At 40.3% G+C, this 14,558-nt stretch overlaps 4 protein-coding genes across 8 annotated transcripts; 2 read left to right on the forward strand and 2 right to left on the reverse strand.

Moving 5' to 3' along the window:
* Positions 1-7: 7 nt before the first annotated feature.
* Rpp25 (ribonuclease P protein subunit Rpp25) lies at positions 8-14,544 on the reverse strand. 2 transcript variants are annotated; one of them, XM_034326653.2, is made up of 6 exons: positions 14,370-14,544; positions 1,075-1,290; positions 796-906; positions 560-738; positions 384-494; positions 8-313 (listed from the first exon to the last, which is right to left on the reverse strand). In XM_034326653.2, exons 3-6 carry the CDS (start codon positions 904-906, stop codon positions 106-108), a joined length of 609 nt encoding a protein of 202 aa, XP_034182544.1. In that variant the 5' UTR covers positions 1,075-1,290; positions 14,370-14,544; the 3' UTR covers positions 8-105. The 2 variants fall into 2 exon arrangements, with proteins under 2 accessions (XP_034182544.1, XP_034182543.1); XM_034326652.2 differs by lacking the exon at positions 1,075-1,290 and having other exon boundaries at positions 14,370-14,539.
* LOC117605374 (aromatic-L-amino-acid decarboxylase) lies at positions 1,506-8,923 on the forward strand. Of its 2 annotated transcripts, XM_034326638.2 has the most exons (14): positions 1,506-3,719; positions 4,034-4,253; positions 4,330-4,443; positions 4,568-4,619; positions 4,752-4,822; positions 4,889-5,131; positions 5,218-5,343; positions 5,411-5,649; positions 5,802-5,976; positions 6,132-6,297; positions 6,373-6,425; positions 6,506-6,702; positions 6,768-6,845; positions 7,149-8,923. In XM_034326638.2, the coding sequence occupies exons 2-14, from the start codon at positions 4,053-4,055 to the stop codon at positions 7,285-7,287; spliced, it is 1,854 nt and encodes a 617-aa protein (XP_034182529.1). In that variant the 5' UTR covers positions 1,506-3,719; positions 4,034-4,052; the 3' UTR covers positions 7,288-8,923. The 2 variants fall into 2 exon arrangements, with proteins under 2 accessions (XP_034182529.1, XP_034182530.1); XM_034326639.2 differs by lacking the exon at positions 1,506-3,719 and having other exon boundaries at positions 3,956-4,253.
* On the forward strand, positions 9,021-13,053 carry LOC117605375 (tyrosine decarboxylase). 3 transcript variants are annotated; one of them, XM_034326640.2, is made up of 4 exons: positions 9,021-9,524; positions 9,693-9,905; positions 10,411-11,867; positions 11,972-13,053. In XM_034326640.2, the coding sequence occupies exons 2-4, from the start codon at positions 9,705-9,707 to the stop codon at positions 11,976-11,978; spliced, it is 1,665 nt and encodes a 554-aa protein (XP_034182531.1). In that variant the 5' UTR covers positions 9,021-9,524; positions 9,693-9,704; the 3' UTR covers positions 11,979-13,053. The 3 variants fall into 3 exon arrangements, 2 of the variants coding, with proteins under 2 accessions (XP_034182531.1, XP_076549401.1); XR_004581670.2 differs by having other exon boundaries at positions 9,022-9,905; positions 11,972-12,253; positions 12,432-13,053; XM_076693286.1 differs by having other exon boundaries at positions 9,022-9,905.
* Positions 13,189-14,239, reverse strand: LOC117605383 (peptidyl-prolyl cis-trans isomerase H). Its single transcript, XM_034326654.2, has one exon. It carries the CDS (start codon positions 13,822-13,824, stop codon positions 13,270-13,272), a length of 555 nt encoding a protein of 184 aa, XP_034182545.1. The 5' UTR covers positions 13,825-14,239; the 3' UTR covers positions 13,189-13,269.
* Positions 14,545-14,558: the final 14 nt, after the last annotated feature.

The following is a 14,558-nucleotide window of genomic DNA, read 5'->3' on the forward strand; positions in this document are numbered from 1 at the left end:
ATCAATACTTGGACTACTAATCAAAAGGTATACAATCAGAGTTTTGTTATGTATTTTTTTTTTTAAGTTTATTTACAATGTAACTCATTTTCTTTTTATAGTCGTTCATCCATCTCTCTTCTTATTTTTTTTAGGTGGCGCTTCAGCTTGCTGCTCTTTTTTCGGTCTTTTTTGACCCGTTCTCAAGCCCATAGCTGCAAATTCCTCAGCGTCAATGCAGGACATATTACCAGCTTCCTGTCTCCTATCTTTTTTGTTATTTTTCACATCTTCATCGTTTAAAAATTCTCCACAATCATCGGGTGCTTGGTAACTATATTAAGCATTCTTATCAAAATCATTACAAAATGAAATGAATTAAACTTAAGAACAAATTTTATTACCCAGGTTCTGATGTGTCCTTTATCTCTTTCGCTAACAGAATGTGTATTTCCGGTACATGGCGAGTTTCTACGTTCAAATCACCTTTCTTTTCCGTTATCGATTTCGTCGATCTGCAATTTATTTTTTCTGAATTAATACCAAAAAAAATAAGAGTCTTTTATATTTTTCAACTTACTCGACGTAACGCAACTTGGTAATCTGATGAAGGTTTTCTTGTTTCTTCTTAAAAATCTCCGCACAGGAAATGGCTTTTCCAATCCCCTGACCTGCTGCAGTCCAAACAACGTTATTGTATTTTGAAAATTCTTTCAATGCATATCCTAAAACGTTTCTGATCTTCGTGCCACTTTTCACCTGAAATATTAGAAATTTAATAACAAGGCAATTTAATATCAATGTTGAAAAACTTACACGCATCAGAAGAAACTTTTCTGGTAGATTCGGTATAGGAACGCCTGAATCTTTTGGTTCATCTTTTAAATTCTTTGTCCATTTCTTTCTCTTTAATTTTGATTTACCCATCTGGAGAAGAAAAAAGATATATTTTACATTAAAATAAGTAACAACTTCGTACGTTAGTCAGGTATTAGTAATGCACTGAAAGTGTTAACGATTGAAATTTTAATTGATCTGACTATATATGACCATTTTCATTATCAGAATCAATGAGTTAGGGAACGAGCAGATCACGTTTTTCTAGCAGTAGGTCATCAGTTCACTCCTTTGACGTGTCACTCCTGGAACCATTCATGGAACTTGGAATGGTCTCGTACAGTCATGGACATAAAGATTTCTTGGTTCTTCAATGGTTCGTCTTTCTCCATGAAGGAATGCTTAAGTGTTTATGACTCCCTAGAGTTACTGAACTTGACCTTTTGCTTGCGTCAAACCTCCCTTCGTCGCACCCTATTTAAAGAGTTTTCAGAAAAAAATCGAGTACGAGTAATGTCTCAGGAATGTCGAATCCCTAGCATTCATATCACAAAGACGTATTATAAAAAATACCCACTAATTCTAAAAATGACTTCTCTAAAAGAGAATATCTCCTTTGCTCGTCTTCCCTAATTAAGAGCTTAACTACTGAACGAAGTAGCCTTAAGAAATGTAGATAATAGTAAAAATTTTTAATGAAAAAGTTTCATATTATCTAAAGGGATGATTTGATATTCAGAAAATGAAAATTGTCGTTATGGCTCTTTGGTAAAGCAAACCCTTGCTTCTCAATAAACGAAACTCTCATTAATCTCGTATCAATAATGATCAATAATAATTAATACCACTGCCAGAGGAGAAGTGGGACGATCTATCGAAAGTTGGCGTTCGATATAATTTCCGGAATTCCGAGGCGAGCTTGGAAAAAGCATCGGAGGGAAGCCTCCGCACGGGGCAAGTTCCATCAATATTTTCTAATCAGCATTCGATTGCACGGTACATCTCCTATCCGGTGGCTTCTTCGCACGGCAACAGAGCCGCGGCTGTGTTAAGGGGGTCGCAGTGTAGGCGTATATGGTGGTGGTATGCGGCATAGCCGGCATAGCGCCGCGACGCTTCGACGCCATATTGCATTATTAAGCACCCCGGCCAGTCCCTCGTCCCTGCATTCCACTATTATGAACGTTTTTATCCCTAAAAGGGCGTCGTTTTACCTAGGAGAAACGAACTGCTCGATGAACACTCGACCATTCGGCTGTTTTCGGTTCGTTGAACTATTCCATTGACAACTCGACTGATTTCCCTCTTTAGTCTCTTGTGTGTTCAACCATCCCTCCCTTTATCCTTTTGCATGAAAACTAGCTGTTTTTGAAATACCGGAGAACTTCTCTAAGTAATATAGGATGATTTCGTACTTTGATCCTTGTTAATGGGAACAGTCAGGAAGAGTCGCCTCATTTTCCAATTTAAATTTTTCAAAATTAATTTAATATTAATATTACTTGAAACTCCCTCTTCTAATGTGAATCAACCACGTCTTTCACTCAAGAGGACACAATAGAAATGATATCGGTACCGACGAACTTTGTTGGTCAGACAGTAACACCTTATCAAATCGATATCGTTTAAACATTTAGCCGTCGAGTTTCTCTAGTTCCGTGTTCGCTATGTAAGAAATCATTATTCGTCCTATATTTGTGTCCAAGTAGGATCGTAAATAGTCACAGCGTTTGCCTCGTCAGAATAGTAGTGTCTCGTCTTTGTTCACGGGGGATGAAGAAAGGAATTAAATAGCAAAAACCGCGAAGACTTGATCGATCGTCCAATCTTAAAGACACGTACCGTCATCACCGAATCCTTTCTAAATGCTTTTTTTTTTTCCCTTACGATTCGGTCTTTCGTGCCTAAGAAAGAATCTAATCTGATGACCGCGAAGATGTTCGTTTAGTCGTTGCAAAAAAAGTGAACGAAGAAAGGTCAAGGATTTCGACTACTTTCGGTGCACCATTTTCTTCGGGTTCGAACGAAGAGAAACCGGGGACATTCTGCGTCTGACACCTCCTTAACGATGCCTACGCGGGATCGTTCTTTTCCCACCGTAATAAACCATCGGGCATCGCTGTTGGTATCACGACTTCCAATTTATTCGAGTGGCCAACTTTTCTATGGCGAAGCTGTTCGCCGATTTCATCGCGAATGAACGAAGAAGAACTCCGCTTCGACGAGTTTTCTACCTTCTTTCAACGAAGAAATAGTCCTTCTCTGTTCCAGAAATCTGTATAAATATTTCCCCACCTCGATCAGCCTACGAAATGAGAATTCCTCGTCGCAAACTTTTCATCTGTTACGAACCTGAAGAAACGTCTGATAACGATGCTCGTTAGAAATTGATAGAACAAAGATAAAAAGAGAGAGAGAGAGAGAGAGAGATGAACGAAAGGAATTGGCTCGTTTTCTGTAAACATCAAGATTTTATTCTCACTCGAAGACACCTGTCCCTTTGTATTATCCTATCAGTGACACGTGTCGCTTTCAATAAACCTCTGTCTAATTTAGCATCGAAATCTTATCGGAGTCATTGATCGAACAGGAAAGGTTAACGAAGAGAATCGTTACGGATATTCGGGAATAGCGAAGATGAATATACGAAGAGGAGCGAGACAAAGGTTCCTCGCATCAACTGTCCCCTTGATGGAAATTATCCAGAGGCGTACATAGATCAGTCTCTCCTCGTTCTTTCAAGGATTCGCCACGAAGATCCCGCGGAAGGACGCGTTTGCGCAGGACACGAAGAATCTTCAGAGGCTGGATCCTCGATATATCCGTGCTGGTTTGAGAAACTCGGGATTGTTCGGTCGTGGCTCATCCAACGTAGACCGATTGGACTTCCTTGCTAGCAACAGGTAGGACGACTCCTCCGCGTGGCCATTTTTCTCCAAGTGAAATTAAACAGAATTCTCTAATTTATTCGTTCATCCATGGGAATGATCGAAAGAGTAGTGTCTGTGATCGTCGGTGGTGGGCTTGGTGTTAATTTTATAGTGGTTGTGCGAATGGCACTTGATAATTAGCCATTTATAATTATCTCTTTGCCAATTTTATCCCAGTGGCAATAATCGAATTTCAAAATAAACATTGTATTGTAGATATTAAAACTTCAATTGACATTTGGTTGTCCATTGAAGGATTAAAATTCTTACCATTGCAACTATTTCAGAAAGAGAAAAAGGATCGTCATGGACATCCAAGAGTTTCGTGTGCGTGGCAAGGAGATGGTAGAGTACATATGCGAGTTCATGAGTAATATCCACAATCGGCGAGTAACGCCGGACGTTGGTCCTGGATATTTGCGACCCCTCCTTCCTCCGGAAGCACCGCACCAAGCTGAATCTTGGGAGGACATCATGAGAGACGTCGAGTCGAAAATCATGCCCGGAGTAAGGAAATATTGTATAATCATCTACGAAATAATTCCGTCCGCGATAGAAATTGGAAAGAAATGATTTTTTGCAGATCACTCATTGGCAACATCCACGATTTCACGCGTATTTTCCAGCAGGTAATTCATTCCCATCCATTCTCGGTGACATGTTGGCGGATGCAATAGGCTGTATCGGATTTTCATGGGTGAGTCGAACGACTCGATCTTTCCCGTTCAAATTAGGGTCTGAACGTGGGTCAAGTTTGACGGATTGATCCAGGCCATTGTTTACCCGATCATCTTTGTATTTCGTCGTTTTATTTGTTCTAGGCGGCTAGCCCGGCCTGCACGGAGCTTGAGACGATAGTCTGCGATTGGTTCGGTAATTCAATATTGTTTTATCAAATATTTGTTAAACGATTAATATTACAGTGATAAAGATTGCAAGCTGTTGTAATTAAATAAAGGATGAATAGAAATGATAAATTGAGAATGATACAAAAATGAATTTCAGGTAAAGCCATTGGTTTACCAACGGACTTCCTTTATTTTAACCCGGTTAGCAAAGGCGGAGGTGTGATACAGGTAAATATTATGAATGTGAAAAAAATAAAATGAACAAAATTAAAGGTCTTATTAATGAAATTTCAGGGTTCAGCCTCGGAATGTGTTTTGGTATGCATGCTTGCAGCAAGGGCAGAAGCGATCGCCAGACTGAAGGAGTCACCCGCTCATGCACATTTGGACGAAACTGCGCTTCTTGGAAAGCTAATGGCTTATTGCAGTCGCGAAAGTCACAGCTGCGTCGAGAAAGACGCGATGATCTGTTTCGTGAAGCTGCGAATATTGGAACCAGACGAGAAAAGTGTGCTTCGCGGAGAAACGTTGCGTCAGGTATCCTCTTATTTTTATTCACCCCATTTCCCGCTATATTATTCCTCGATATTTCATTTCCTCGCTATTATTGATATTTTCATTAGGCATTCGAGGCTGACACCGCGGAGGGTTACATCCCTTTCTTCGTCTCCACCACCCTGGGCACGACCGCTTGCTGTTCCTTCGACAATCTCAAGGAGATAGGGCCACTTTGTAAAAAATATCCAGGCGTAAGATAAATAAGATTCGGATTGTTCTATTATTATTCAGAAATATCAAAATTTTCCTTTTCTACAGGTATGGCTGCACGTGGACGCAGCATACGCAGGCAACGCTTTCATCTGTCCAGAACTGAAATATCTGATGGCTGGGGTCGAATACGCCGATTCCTTCAACACTAATACCAACAAATTTTTATTAACAAACTTCGATTGTTCTTGTTTATGGGTCCGAGATAGATTCAAACTGACCGGTGCACTCGTTGTGGATCCACTTTATCTTCAGCACACTCATGCGGATACAGCCATTGATTATAGGTATACCTTGCCTCTTTTCAATTCGACCTTTTTCTACTTATTTTTATTAAACTTCATGCTTTAATTTCATATACCATAAGCGGTGTTTTGCAATACTTTTATGTCATGAAATTACGTTACAATTTCTACGTTTCGAATATTGACGTTCACAGACATTGGAGTATACCATTGAGTCGACGATTTCGTTCCCTGAAGCTATGGTTCGTCATGAGGAGTTACGGGATATCCGGTTTACAGACCTACATACGAAACCATGTACAATTGGCGAAGAGATTCGAGGCATTAGTGAGGAAAGACGCGAGATTCGAACTTTGTAACGAGGTTGTGGTACGTGTTGATTCGCGTTCACGTGTATCCCGTTAACTGGGTCATTTCTCGGGCAGGAAAGAGTTATTTCCTCCTTGCGCTTGCGACAAACAATGGACGAGGAGGAAGCGTTTGTCTTACCAAACCATACATATTTCTATCTTGAATAATTTCAGTTGGGTCTGGTGTGTTTTCGAGCCAAAGGATCCGATAAACTGAACCAAAAATTGCTGAGCGCCATCAATGATTCCGGGAAATTGCACATGGTCCCGGCGAGAGTGAATCAACGCTTTACGATTCGTTTTGCGCTCGCCGCACCGAATGCCACTGCTTCTGACGTTGGTAAATAACATCATTTTCGATAACGATATTTCTACGTCTCTTCGTCTTTCTCAATCTCTGTTTCCGATACACCAGACATCGCGTGGAGCATCATCACGGATTACTTGGCCGAATTATCGGAGTCCAAGGTGGATAAAATCGATTCGTCTTCTCCGTTGAAGGGTCCGTATCATTTTAAGTAATCACGTATGTTTTTCATCTTGAATAGGATGTTATGGATGAACTGGCAGATATCCGCGAGAAGAAAAGGAAAGCCACGTTGGAGCAAAGGAGGTCCTTCTTCGTCCGTATGGTCTCTGATCCTGCTATTCAACCGGGATTCACGAAAACCCCGAATAGGACGGGGCCGAAGTTGGACACACAGGCGACCATCGGTGGTATCGGATCGAATCCTCATCCTACCACGTAAGATTCGATACTACTGAATATTTAGTTAAGTCACCGATCTAACGATTGATGCCTACTTTCAGACGTTCGTGGATCTCCTGGCCGCTGGCCTATCTGATGCAAGCAAGGGACGCTGCTGATACCAGCGAACTGTCCCTCAGGTATTTGCGAAATATTTTTCAAAATAATCTTCTTCCTTTATTTTCCCACATCTCTCAGTACCCTTCTGTTTATCGCGCGCGTAGGGAAATAAATGATCATCTTATCTCATTTTTCCTTTGATGCCTACCTACAGAAGCTGTTTACGTGTCCTCCTTCCACTTCCATTCTTTTTTATCAGGATATTTTAAGAAGCAACCGCACGATAAATAATAGGGAGAAGATGTTTTTTAAGGGACTTGAACGAAGTCAAGCTAGAAGCACTTAGTATTTAGAATTATTAAATAAACCTGATACGCTTCTAGATTCCGTCATTTGGACACGATGGTGCGCCTGAAGGCAAGTGGTACCGGAAGTCGCCGCGGTAGCAGCAACGGCTGCAGCCCGGAACCATCGCCATCCGTTTCCCCATCGCGCGGAAGATCGCCAAATGGTAGAACGTAAAACATTCTTCGATCTTTTACCAATGTTTCTCCCAGGTGCATCGCTGAGATTAATACGATCATTCGGACACTGCCGAAGTGTTTTAAAGACCCACTGAAGAGGTTCCTCGAAATCGATCAATGATTTATTTCAGATTTATTTCAGCGAGGAGCACATTGCTGAATTATTTCCCGAAAGTAACACAATTATTTATTTTACCATTTTCTTAGAAATATTGTACCTTTTTTAACCGCGGTTCCAGATATTCATCGTTATTCAAATTATGATCGTTTCTGTCACCTTTCCCTTTTCTCGTGGATTAGAACGGCAAAAAGAAGACGAAACGGAAACTCGAGTCACGTGAATAGTGAAAAAAGGTCATAAAAGAGCCGTGTTCGTAACGCGATCGAAAAGGTTGAGGTCACAAGGGTGACACCGATGCACCTGGACTGTTCGGTTTATCATATTTTTCTACATTCTTCGACTACTCTATTCTATTTCAATCGAAACACGAAACTGTCACGTGTGGCTCGAATGAATACGCGATCGGTGGATTTCTCGGTGGCAAGATGTCACGTCAAACGAAAAACAATGAATCATAATCGGTTTACGTGGGAAGAGGAATGTTGATAATCGTTAGAATGTTCTTAATTAAACGCGACCGATAACGAGACAATGCCTCTCCTTGATTCAAAGAAATTTCGAATCAATGGAGGCCGAAATAAATGTTGTAGAATGAAAGCTAATGATCGAGGAAAAGTATGTCGTTGTTATGAAACACTTGTCTGCATCTCTTTAGACTCTCTGCTCAAAGTAATTAGAAGATCGCCTAATCGTTACGATATATGCAACATTCTGAAATCTTGAACAAGCTATTATTCCATCGAATATGAATGATCGATTATAGAGCTAGATAAGGTGTAACGAAATGTGAATGAAAGGTAGTTCATTTGTCTTGTATGCGATCAATGTTAATACAATGTAATTTCTTCCTAATAATATACTATCACTCAAAAGTATTTGCCTTTTTCTTTTTAGGAAATATTGAGAATTCTAAAATTTCAACCCCCTTAGATTATCAATCGATGCCACTTTAAATTTCTCTGACTGATGAAAAAGAGAAAAAGGGAAATAGGTACTTTTTCTTTACTTGCAAATCAGAATAGCCATTTAACGAGCCAGTTTACAGGTATCGATGGGAAAGGGTAGGGAAGAATCGATGATGGGATTAATTAATTTGAACGTGGCAATGGTCCAAGCATCCCCGATCGAGAATCCAATTCGAAAACGTCGGACACGAACAGATCATGCGTGAAGGTGGCGATCAGAGAGAAAATATGGTGATCGTCGGTTCTCCATATATGTGTGTATGTATTACAAAGATTGAGCGGTGACCTGTCACCGCTTCTACGGAGTGATGTAAATGTATGTGAAGAGTAAACGTCTATTTATAAATGGGGTAGGAGGGGGTGAGTTTACCCCTTGTGCATCATCGACAACACGTTGCCGCTTATTCAACCACCGACCCCATGATACATCACCATTGATACCGACCACCCTTCCCAGAAATTTTTGGAAATTCGAACTAAACCCCTCCTCTTGGAGAGTTGAAAATTAATTTTAATTAACGATTCATTATTTACAGTCATATTTCACTGCGTTGGAATTACTTTGTGATCAATGTAATCAATATAATTAGTTATAAAAATTGTTGAGAAATCCAAAGATTCAAATTACGAAGATCTGGCACCGGTCGTTAAATGAATTTAATGAAAATTTTCAGAAACTTGTAAATTATTGAAGGAATTTTTAAGGGGGACACTGTAATCCCTTTCGATGTCTATTTCCTGTAAACGAGCGTAACGAGGGACTTGGTGATCGCTAAATTACAAGGATCCAGGTAAATGAAAATTGTACACGATTGCCGAAGCTCCGCCTTAATTTTATCTGGCCGAAGCAGGGATGTACGAAGAGGAGGTGCGCATAAAACTGACCGGCGCTTTGGCAGGTGCTACCAGTCTCAGCTCCAACGTGGAACAAACTTGTTACGTGTTTCTCTCCGCGATCGAGCCGCGTTCAAATAATTACCTTCTTCGATATATAATCCAGTTATTCGATCGAATAACAAACGTCAAAAGTTCCTCCATCCGGTAATAGAGAAAATCGAAAGGAGAAGTGAGTGAAATTATTTGAATCCATCGAAAACGCGCTCTTCTTAAAAAAGTGTGTCATTCGTCAGAGAACGCAAAGAACAAAAGGTATTTCATCTAAGATATTTCGTTGCTCATCGAATGACGTTTATTTTATCCTCGATAAAAGGACGCTGAAAATAATGTCACAATCACGTACATGCTGTCGCCGAGAACGTGCTTAATCAAACACGACATTCATTGCACGAATTAGCTACGAGAATACCTGCATTTCAGCCGGCAATTATCATGAACATCGATGAGTTTCAAGTACGCGGCAAGGAGATGATCGAGTACATTTGCGAGTACCTTCGTACCTTGGAAGGAAAAAGGGTTACCGCGAACGTGGATCCAGGGTATCTTAGGCCACTTCTCCCTAAGGAAGCTCCGGCTAAAGGGGAGTCATGGGATGCGATTATGAGGGACGTCGACTGCAAAATAATGCCCGGGGTGAGTGAGTCGACTCGATTATCGATCCTCGTGTTCATCGATTACGACCTCTTTCGATGTTAATAATATTAGCGAATACGAAAAAATAGTAAAAAACTTAGTCGACCATGAACCGACACGTTCCGCCATCGTACAACCATCCTCTTTGCTGCATATTCTTCTTTCAATATATTAACGATAAATATATAAATACTTGTATAATTGACAGAAAATCAGATTCGTTTCTTAATTTTTTTCACGGCATTGAAGTTTCTGGTATTTTTTATTTTTCCTTATTTATCGTATTCCATTGATGTATGCAAAATATGAAGACTCGATTAATAAATACGATTGGATTTATTTACACAATACCGTACAGTCGTTGCGACAATGTGTACATACAGTTAGTTTTCAATCTACAACCAAGTTGATTATCAATTATTCTGTGAATCAACCCATGAAGGGTTGAACCTGGTTTAACGAACGACAAGATCGCCAAAGGGATGATTGATGTTTTTTTTTTCAGATCACCCACTGGCAGCATCCACGGTTTCACGCGTATTTCCCGGCAGGGAACTCGTTTCCCTCGATCCTGGGGGACATGCTGTCCGACGCAATCGGCTGCATAGGGTTCTCTTGGGCGGCCAGCCCGGCCTGCACGGAACTGGAAACGATCGTTCTCGACTGGTACGCGAAAGCGTTGGACCTTCCAGCGGAGTTCCTGGCCGAGCATAAAAGCTCGAAGGGCGGTGGAGTGATACAAGGGTCCGCCTCCGAGTGTATTCTGGTCACGATGCTGGCGGCGCGTACCCAAGCGATCAGAACGCTGAAGGAACAAGACCCGAACACCGAGGACTCGGCCTTTCTGCCACGATTGGTAGCCTATTGTTCGACGGAAGCTCATTCCTGTGCAGAAAAGGCAGCGATGATCTGTCTGGTGAAGCTTCGGGTTCTAGAGCCGGACGAGAAGGGTTCCCTACGAGGTAAGCGTCTTGAATCCGCGATCAGAAAGGACGTGGCCAACGGGTTGGTACCGTTCTTCGTCACGACCACCCTCGGCACAACAGGATCGTGCGCATTCGACAATCTCGTCGAAATCGGACCGGTGTGCAAGCTTTACCCTAATATATGGCTACACGTGGATGGAGCTTACGCTGGAAGCGCCTTTATCTGTCCGGAAATGAGACCGTTCATGGCTGGCATCGAGCACGCGGACTCGTTCAACACGAACCCCAACAAGTGGCTGCTGGTTAACTTCGATTGTTCCTGCATGTGGGTGCGGGACCGAGTCAAGCTAACGTCAGCTTTGGTCGTTGATCCGTTGTATCTGCAACACGCCAGGTCTGGAGAGTCCATCGATTACCGTCATTGGGGAATCCCGTTGAGCAGAAGATTCAGGGCACTGAAGCTATGGTTCGTCTTAAGATCATACGGGATCACTGGACTGCAGAAGTACATAAGAAACCATATCAGACTGGCCAGACGTTTCGAGACACTGATGAGAAGGGACAAGAGGTTCGAGATCACCAACGATGTCAGGGCAGGTCTGGTCTGTTTCAGACTGAAGGAGAGCGACGAGATAAATCAAGAATTGCTTGCGAATATCAATGCTTCCGGTAGACTTCACATGATACCTGCCAGGGTGATGGGCAAGTACATCCTCAGATTCTGTGTGGTCAAAGAAAATGCCACTGACGATGACATCGATTACGCGGTGGACGTGATCGAGGAACACGCTACGGAGGTGATGCTGGCTCATTACGAGGGCACCGAGGACGAGTTCAGGGCGAAGGGACCGAAGAGTCCTGCTGCTTTGGACAAGAAGCTGGTGCGGAAATTCAGCTTCACCAGGAGCGTGACCAGGGACGTTTACAAAAGATCCATCTCAAAGTCGAGCCTTCACGATGGCGCTACGCCCATCATGGTGGTGGATGATAACTCTCAGGTCGACACCATTGAAGAAGACGTTTTCTGCAACAGCAGGTAGACCGCACCTCAGCTCACGGTGCCCAAGAAGAGGGACCAGCTGCTATCGTTGCCGTGAGCTGCTGACGATGATGATCGGTGTAATCAGATCGTTGTTTCAGGTCGTGACGATCCCGTTGATGATACCCGGATGATTCGTGATTTATGCAATCGGCCGTTGTTCTTGTGTTTGGAATGTCGCAGCCACGCGAATATAAGTGACGGTTTTTATAGGGAATATTTTATTTAAATACAGATTGAGAACTTTGTTGAACGTCTTTGATGTAGGACATTACTTTGCGGCGAGGCAGACAGAAGTCTTGAAGATGTTCGACGATGAACTTCTTCGGGAAGTTGGCAAATCGTTTGGGAGTTTGCCTTTACACGCACGATTGTTATGCAACGTAAGTTCAACATGGAATTTATTTTCTTATTTATTCCGCAATCAATCAAAGCAAGAGATTATAACGTGCTGACGAATACGATCGTCCCGCTTATGTTAGAAGTTGTATGAAATTTTATATACATACACTATAATCGAAGAAACAACACAGTGAATGCATAAGATTCATTGATTTTCAGAGATGCTTCTTACTGTAATTTCGTATCGGATTTTGGGATTACGAGGAAACTAATTATACGTAGAGTAAATGTATAAACAATTTATCGATCCGTGTAACAATTCAGAGAATATTAAAAATGAATATGTAGCTATACAAAAATAAGACTTCACTATTAAGTACATCGATTACATCTTAGGATATTGAATTATTTAATTGAACGAACTGTGTACGAATAGATGATACGTTTTCGATTAGAGTACCGCAAGTAGATACGAAGTAAAAGACCTAAAATTCATGGGTGGAATTCTTTTTTTTTCCTTGATCGACACCAATCGTAGAAATATATCACACGTATTTATTTACCATGAATGTTTCATTTCCGAGAAGATAGATACAAAACGCGTTTGAATTTCTATCCAACACGATACAATATAAATTGTACAGTAAATATTTATTTCATATGTAAATTTAACGTAATAAAATTGAAGTTCGTGAAGCGATAATTACTTTCATTTTCATTTCAAGCTATCAACTAGCTAATTAAACAGAAATTAAATAGTAACAGGCAGGTCCCGATAGGCAATTTCTAATAATGAGAAATTATAAAATGCCCAGGGGCAATGTAGGATATAATAGACAGCCTTAGGGTAAAGAAGTAATCAGAAGCATAATTAGTTACAGATTTAATACATAATTATGCTTCATTGACTCAGAATATTTTGCTATTTTTTTTTATACAAAAGTAAGAAAAGGTGTTTGATTGAAACTGCATTTACTTAAGAGAAATATAGTGTAACTTTTATTATGTATTTTACATAATTCCTTATAAAAATATATAAATTACAATTATTTAGCTATTACATTTGTCCGCATTGAGATATTGTCACAGGAATTTTTGGTTTATTGTTCGGTCCTGTTGGAACGTTCTCCACTTTTCTCATAACCAGAAGTCCATCGATAACTCTTCCAAAAACGACGTGTTTACCATCCAAGAAATTACACTTGGCACAAGTAATAAAGAATTGGCACCCGTTAGTGTCTTTACCACTGTTTGCCATGGATAATAATCCAGGTGAGTCGTGTTTTAATGTAAAATTTTCATCTGGAAAGGTTCCACCACCATAGATACTTATAACTCCAGTACCATCGCCGTTTACGAAGTCACCACCCTGGATCATGAAATCTTTGATGACTCTATGGAAAATGGCACCTTTGAAACCCAAAGGTACACCGTCCTTTCTATATTCTCCAGTACAGAATTGTCGAAAATTTTCTGACGTCTTTGGACAAACATCCTCGAAGAGTTCAAAAATCATTCGTCCAATTTCTGTTGTACCCACAGACACGTCGAAGAAAACCACCGGATTATTTGGATTTCGTAGCTGAGCTTGTATTTGATTCCAAGTAGGCATGTTTACTCGTTTTTTTTTTTTACAAACTTTAAACAAGTTTCTTTACTTTGGTATTATTTATCTTTGAATCATCTGTTTCTTAAAACGTAACAATGTCGGCATAACCTCTTCAGCACGAAATAAAGAACACTGTATGTTTGAGGTTAAAAATTTTGTCTTAAAGTTTGATTGTTCTCACTTAATTTAATATGCTTTAAATATAACGATTTATGTATAATTGTAATATACTTTTATTCATTTTCTTTGTTTTACACTTAGCTTAAAATATAGAGCTTCGTAAACATTGCTTGAATACTTTCCTATACTAACAACAAGAGGGGGAGGAACATGTTGAATGCCAAGTACAGGTTAGTATTTAATTCAAAGTATAATTTAAAAAAAATATATATAAGGGATCATAATGGTTACATCCAACAAAAAAATCTTGTGCTTTTTATCATATAATATAGAAAATTTTTATAAATAACGTCGCACGTTTATAAGATTCAAATCACGTCTATGTAAGATATACTTTTGTTATTGTTTTTCATTTATTTAGTACTTACATTTTTAGCAGCTGTTCATTGAGGTTTCAGATGTAGGTATTTGTTGAAATAATATAACACATCATACAATAGTAATTACAAAATACAATTATAATGACTCTTTATTTCACAAAATTACGTCAACTTGTATTTACTCCCGGCATTAATACGTGACCGTTCCGCTGTTTCACTTTATAAAAGAGCGTGAAA

This window comes from Osmia lignaria, chromosome 3 (genome assembly GCF_051020975.1).
Source record: "Osmia lignaria lignaria isolate PbOS001 chromosome 3, iyOsmLign1, whole genome shotgun sequence".
Taxonomy (NCBI): domain Eukaryota; kingdom Metazoa; phylum Arthropoda; class Insecta; order Hymenoptera; family Megachilidae; genus Osmia; species Osmia lignaria.

Bases quoted from the DNA above. Each gene is read 5' to 3' on its own strand.
- LOC117605375 (XM_034326640.2), top strand. From the start codon at position 9,705: ATGAACATCGATGAGTTTCAAGTACGCGGCAAGGAGATGATCGAGTAC. The intron at 9,906-10,410 runs GTGAGTGAGTCG...TTTTTTTTTCAG, and splicing joins ACTGCAAAATAATGCCCGGG to ATCACCCACTGGCAGCATCC.
- LOC117605374 (XM_034326638.2), top strand. From the start codon at position 4,053: ATGGACATCCAAGAGTTTCGTGTGCGTGGCAAGGAGATGGTAGAGTAC. The intron at 4,823-4,888 runs GTAAATATTATG...ATGAAATTTCAG, and splicing joins AAGGCGGAGGTGTGATACAG to GGTTCAGCCTCGGAATGTGT. The intron at 5,977-6,131 runs GTACGTGTTGAT...GAATAATTTCAG, and splicing joins AACTTTGTAACGAGGTTGTG to TTGGGTCTGGTGTGTTTTCG.
- LOC117605383 (XM_034326654.2), bottom strand. From the start codon at position 13,824: ATGCCTACTTGGAATCAAATACAAGCTCAGCTACGAAATCCAAATAAT.
- Rpp25 (XM_034326653.2), bottom strand. From the start codon at position 906: ATGGGTAAATCAAAATTAAAGAGAAAGAAATGGACAAAGAATTTAAAA. The intron at 739-795 runs GTAAGTTTTTCA...CTAATATTTCAG, and splicing joins AAAAGTTTCTTCTGATGCGT to GTGAAAAGTGGCACGAAGAT. The intron at 314-383 runs GTAATAAAATTT...TGCTTAATATAG, and splicing joins AAGGACACATCAGAACCTGG to TTACCAAGCACCCGATGATT.